General features: G+C 50.9%; 2 protein-coding genes across 2 annotated transcripts; one reads left to right on the top strand and one right to left on the bottom strand.

The window, feature by feature from the left end:
- Positions 1 to 316: 316 nt before the first annotated feature.
- FIESC28_09828 (uncharacterized protein) lies at positions 317 to 1,465 on the top strand (the record flags this gene model as incomplete). Its single annotated transcript, XM_031163963.1, has 2 exons — positions 317 to 463; positions 515 to 1,465. 2 exons carry the CDS (start codon positions 317 to 319, stop codon positions 1,463 to 1,465), a joined length of 1,098 nt encoding a protein of 365 aa, XP_031011993.1.
- A 642-nt stretch (positions 1,466 to 2,107) lies between these two features.
- Positions 2,108 to 5,036, bottom strand: FIESC28_09827 (uncharacterized protein; the record flags this gene model as incomplete). The annotated part of the gene is made up of 3 exons (XM_031163962.1): positions 2,108 to 2,366; positions 2,421 to 4,846; positions 4,917 to 5,036. 3 exons carry the CDS (start codon positions 5,034 to 5,036, stop codon positions 2,108 to 2,110), a joined length of 2,805 nt encoding a protein of 934 aa, XP_031011992.1.
- Positions 5,037 to 6,332: the final 1,296 nt, after the last annotated feature.

The raw sequence follows: 6,332 nt of genomic DNA, 5'->3' as shown, positions 1-6,332 counted from the left end.
TAGATATATTTGCGACATAGTAGATTGGTCTATCGTAATTTTGACGGTACATAGATATTGTTACATCATTTGGACTCCAATTGTAGATCAACAAACAGGGGCTGTGCATCATCTTTCGCCCCCCAGAGCCGCCCTGTCACTGCCTAAATTAGCTTTACGTTTCAGCCAGTAAACGCAGCTGACCATGGGGACTTAAAGAACCCTCCCCAGCACCTCATCTTTCACCATTCCTCTTCCTTCATCAACGTTCAACGTGAGGATAACCATCTTCATTTTCATTACCTCTTTTTTCCTTTCATCAAAATCAGAGTTCATCATGTTTTCCGAAACGGCAATGTCGTCGCTCATGCGGCGCGATAACGTGCCAAAGCCTGACCTCGGCCATGAGCTCAACCAGCTTCCTGAGTGGTCTTTCTTTGTCTTTATGGCTAACTTTATCCTCTTTATCCCTGTTATGGTTCTTGTAAGTTTCGCTATAATCGTTTAACCGTTATCTTTTGCTAACATTGTCCAGTGCCAATACACTTTCGAAAAGGTCTTTCCTGTTCTCGCCATCGTCGAAGATGAGAAGCCTCCCGCTTACGCTCCTCTCCCTGTCGAGTCTATCGCCAACGACGACATGACAAAGCCCGTTAATTCTCCCGATGTTCCTGTCGCTCCCACCGCTGGCCAGGGCAAGCCCGTTACTTCGTCTTTCCGCGCTACTTTCGGCCTTCTTCGATCCACTGGTGGCTTCCGTGCCATGTACCGCGGTATCTGGATGCACATTATCCAAACTTTCTGTCTCGGACTTATCAACGGCGGTCTCTACCACGTCACTCCTTACTCCTTTGTCATCGCCCACCTGATCAGCTCTCTCATCTGCGTCCAGCTCCGCACCGCCTGGGTCCACATCGTCATCACTCCCGAGTCTCAGCTTCGATGGTACCAGCGAATTCCTTCTTTCAAGACCACCTTCCTCGCCACCTGGAGGCCTACCGTTATCTTCTGGGCCGCTTCTCAGATCGTCACTCTCAGCGGCCTCGGCACGCTGTACGCTTTGGATAAGGATGGTCAGGAGGTTCCCAAGTTCGATGGCAACGAGAGCGGCGTTTGCGGCATTATGCTCTTGGCTATCTTCCTCCAGATCGCTGTCCAGATTCCTGCCTACGTTGTTCTCGTCCGTGTCCAGGCCTCTCTCCTCCCCGCCGAGGCTGACACTATCGTTCCTTTTGATCGCTCTTTCAACGGCCGCATCGAGCCTGTTGTTGTCGGTGGTCGAGGCTATGCCACCGTTCGTGACGCCTGGTCCAGCTTCTCCAAGTCTGCTTGGTACCGTATTGTTAAGCTCGAGCTCAAGGTTGTCGCTATCACTATTGCTGCCGTCTTTGGCCTGATGGTTGTCATTATTCCTCAGATTATCCTCCTGGCTACCTTGAGCGGTACCAACGGAGATGGCCCTGGCAACGGCGACATCAAGATCTAAAAGTTCAGCATTGTAACACCTCAAATGACGAAACCGTTTTGAATATTTCCCTATAGTTCTACCTAGTCAGGTATCATAGCTAGAACAACCTGTCAAGGATTCCCTCAAGATATCCCCCTCTGTTATTCAGCCTTTTCTTTTTATACATGTGAGATCAAATATAGATTGTTAGAACCTCAATTCATTGACTTTCTTGAACTTCGTGCCTTAACTACGTGGTCGTGACAAGACTATATATATGCAAGTTTCCTCCACTGCAGCCGGCTTTCAACTCATCTCTTCGCGCCCAATGCTCCATCCCTATAACGACCCATCCCGTCCCAGTCATGGTGAACCCATCGCGATGCCTGTCGTAAATCCAAATCATCGTAGCCGCCCCCATCCTCTATCGCCTTCTTATAGAATCAGAAACAAAACAGAAATCGGGGACAAAGTTAGAAAGCAACAGCATGGGAGAAACAAATGTGTGGAGAGCTTTGTTGAACAGGGTGTTGGCGATCGTCGAATGGAAAAAAGGGAAAGGGGTATGAACGGTAGGGTGCGTGAATGTGGTGTGTCTAACAGAATCTGCTCGCAACGCCGTGCCCAAAAGCAAAAAAGCAGCGAGCTCTTTTTTCTTTATTTATCTTTCCCTCATTACGTCTATGACTTGGTGAAGAACCAGCTGGCGCGCTTGCTGCTGCTACCGCTGCTGGTGTTGCCCTCGTTCTGGCCCTGGAGGTTCTGGATCGTAGGAATGCTGGGGGCAGCGTCGTTGCTACCACCGCCTCCTCGAAGAGGCTTGGCGATCCTGCTGCCAGCGTTGGCGAAGCTAAAGCCGCCCGGCGAGTTAAGACCACGAGTGCTGCCAGCCTTGGCCAACTCGAGACGCTCCTTGACAGCGGCAAGCTGAACCTCAAACCTAGGCGTTTTATTAGCAAGGTTCATAAAACGGAAATTCATCGGATATACGTACTTGTGGTTCGCAGCAGCCATCTTCTCCTGGCTATCCTGTAGCAGGCTCTCCAGGCTCTGGATACGCTCGTTTCGAGCGATGAGCTTGCGCTCAGCGATGGCGACCTCCTTCTTGAGAGCCGAGTTCTGCTCGACCAGCTGGCGCTGAACCTGAGTGAGTTGCTCCAGGTTCCTCTCGAGGAACGCCATCTTCTTTTGCTGCGCCCTGTTGTTTGACGATCGGAGCACGTTGTTATACTGCTCTCGTGTCTCGTCCAGAGAGATCTCAAGCTCCACGACACGTTCGCATCGGTTCTGGAGATCGCGCATGAGGCTCTTCTTCATGACGTCGAACTCGGCGATCTGCTGCTGGATCGTCTTGCCGTTGGCCATTGGCGCGGTGGCGCCAGCCTTAACCCGCTGTTGGAGATCGTCGATCAGCGTCTTCATTCTTGTGTTCTCAGCCGCCTTTTGAGCAATGTCGGTCTTGAGTTCGTCGACGAATGCGGACTGGGCAGTCTGTCGGTTGGCAAAGGCATTCTCCAATCGAGCCTTGACCTCCTCAACATCCTCGGGACCGAGGTTGCGGGTGAGGATCTCCTCGTACTCGGCCTGGACGGCCTCGAGACGAGTCTCGAGTTCTTGTCGCCTTCTTGAGTCGGCATCGCTAGAGGTGGTGCTGTACATGGACAGCTCGGCTTGTCGAACAATACCTTGTGTCTCCACCAGGCGGGCCCGGAGTGCCTTAAACTCATCGGGCGCGATGTTGTCGCCAGTTGCGCTGAGCTCGTGAAGCGAGTCAACCTTCTCGATAGTCTCCGCAATATGGCGCTCGTTCTCACTAAACACCTCGCCGCCCAGATCAAAGCCGGCCATCATCTTGGCCATCTTCTCGGCCTTCCTCTTCTCCTTCTCGTCGAGGGCAGCACCGCTTTCCTTAGCGCTCATCTTGACATCAAGAAGTTGCTGCTTCACATCGTCGAGTTCGGTAGTAAGCTCCGAGTTGGCCTCCTTTAACGCATCCATAGTAATCTGGGCCTCCTTGCTCTCAAAGGTGAGTCTCTCAAGTTGCATCTTGAATTCGTTAACCTCAGTTGTGAGCTTCTCATTCTCCTTGCCAACTTTGCTGTCGTGTTCCTTGAGGTAGACCAGCTCCTCCTTGGTTTCCCGAAGCTGCTTCTCAACTGTAACAACTTGAGACTCCTTCTCTGAGATCTGATCCTGCAGTTCATTTTCTCGTCGTAGGAATTCTTCCCTCTCGTCCTTATCCAGTGGTAGACTGGGAGTGCCCGCACGTTCGGATATCCCAGGAGTCTCGGATCGGCTATCTGATATTAATGAAGGAGTAGAAGGTCGAGTAGATGTCCTGTTCTCAGCCTTGGTTCTAGCAACAACATCGGTAGAAGCGGCCGGCGTAGCCCACTTCTCCTTGGGGACCGCTTCACCGGATCGCCACAGTTGAATCTCACCCTCCAGATTGGAGATGTAGCTCTCAAAGTTTGTGACTTGTCCTTGCGCTTTCTTAAGCAGGGACTTGAGTTCGGCAGGACTGAGCTCGGCGTTGACCTTGGCCTTGTTCTTGATGGACTTGGCTCGCATACCAAATCGCAACGTACTTAAAGTTTCGGCATCGTTGTAACTACTGGGGGAACAGTTGATGATAAGAGTTGTCCGACTGTTACCACCGAGAGATTCTTGAAGAATACGGGTCAACTTGGAGTCTCGGTAAGGAACGTGTGAGGATTTGCCGTCGGTCAAGGCGTTGATGACCATTCCCAGAGCACTCAAACTCTTGTTGATCTTTTTGGCTTCCTCGAGTGTCTGTCCACTGGCACCGGTCTTGCCAACCTTTTCACTACCGGCCAAATCGACAAGGAACAGTTGTCCGCTCTTCGCTGATCCGGTTTCGACGTTCTTTTGTGTAATGGTGACAACAAAAATGGAGTGCGATCGTGAAGATTCCTGGTTCATGTTTGTGGCAGCGACAGCTCGGGCATTTCCTCCTCTCCTCATGACTTCGTACACTTCCTGGACACTAGAGACGTAGATTTCCAAAAGACCCTTGACGTAGACACCGCGGTTCTTCTCTTCGTGGACAGGCAGGTTATCGTTCTGCGGCTGAAGCAAATCTCGAATCCTCTCCATGTAGATTTCCATATAACTGACTCGAACGGTGTACTCGATAGTGCCGGGACTTGACATAATGCTGGCAAAGATTTGCTCGATAATACGGGGAATAACACCTCGGCCTTCGTCGTCGTCGATGTTGGTGCCCATCATGGTATAAGACTTACCGGCACCGGTCTGGCCGTAAGCGAAAACGGTACCGTTGTATCCATTGAGAATATCGTCGACGGTGGATCGAATTGAGTAGTCGAAAATATCTTGTTGTTTACATCCCATATCAAAGACTCGGTCAAAGGTGAAGCTACCTTGCGCCTCCTTGGACTGTCGAATACGTTAGCCATGAAGTCTCACCGTATGTTGCTTCCTCCAGCAACGCAAATGGACAACATACGTCGAGGACACAGGTTTCGTCGCCATCGAAACTGACGATGGGCGTTCCGCCCGACGCAAGCTCGACCTTGTTCTGAGGTCGAAACCTGGCGACAACCTTGATACCATTTGCGGACGACATATTGAACGCAGGCTATGTGTCACGCAACAGACGTTATCATGGGCCGCGGCGCTGTCGTCCTTGGGAGAAAAAAGTCGGGCTCGATCGTTGGTTGCGTTGAAGCGAACCCTTCAGGGGTTGTGAGGGGGGTCGCAGAAGATGCGGGCCGTGGATTTGCTGCAACGAGCCACAAAATGGCGGCGAGAGGAGGGGGAAGACGACGACCTCGAAACAAAGAGAGGTGAGGTTTAGTGTGGTCGTCTAGTGACTGTGGATGTCTGAAGAGAGCCAGAAAAGTCGCAGATCGAGAGGCCCCAGGCCAAGAGTACAGGGTTTCGCTGCAGGACGGACGGGGGGTTAAAATGCACGATACAGTTGTTAAGATAAGTGTGATTTGTCTGTCGTGCAATCAACAACAAATTGCATGAGTCGATGGATGGATGTACGGATACTGTATCGACGATGCGATATGGTAACAAGTAACAACAAATCAACAGCCTAACCCAACGTCTTGTTGTTGGCAACCAGAGGCGGTGGGTTTTGGAGAAGGTGATAGGTCCGAAGCTTTGCAAGACGCGCGCCAAGAGGGGCCGAAACGGGGAGGGGACTCAGGTGTCAGGGCTACTCAGGGGGGGTCCGACCTGTAATTTAGGGGACCTAACCCTTAGAGATTTAGATTTAGGCCTCTATGGCCTTGAACGTTAGATTCAAGGTCCCGTGCTGTTCATGACCGTTCCATGGGTCCGGTCCGTCTTTGATGGACTCGAAAGTAATTTGGAGAAGTGCCGGGGGTTTGGGATTGTCGGGTTGCTGTGTGGAGGGGTTCATGAGGGACGAATTGGAATTGTTAGTAGGCAAGTAGTCAACACACTGCCTATTATGGTAAATGACCAAAGGTCGATCTTTACTGATTTCCAACGCATGAATTGACAGTCATCAGTATCACAATGCTTCGAGGTAGCGCATATTAGTGATTCAAGGACAATGGAATTCATGGAAGAGCCGCATAAAGTTCATTTAAAATGGAAATGACAAACAAATGCCAACATTCCTGCTTCTTATCACCAAGACACAATTCACACCTGTCTGAGTCATTCCAACCCAGACCAAGATACCAGATGGATACACAGTGAGACACGAGCATTACAAGAAACATAAAACTCCTCTTCATATATGATGAACCCTCGTGATATCATAAGCTAACGTTCTTGGGGACTTCCTGGACGCTCGCAACGCCTCGAATGCAGTTCAGTCCAACTCCAACGCACCCAAACGCCATTTACATACATGCTTGCGCCCTGGGCGGGGGCGCTCCAA

The sequence above is a fragment of the Fusarium coffeatum genome, assembly GCF_003316985.1.
Source record: "Fusarium coffeatum strain FIESC_28 chromosome Unknown BRIP53273_contig_270, whole genome shotgun sequence".
NCBI lineage: Eukaryota > Fungi > Ascomycota > Sordariomycetes > Hypocreales > Nectriaceae > Fusarium > Fusarium coffeatum.
This window is presented reverse-complemented; position numbering and strand designations above follow the sequence as displayed.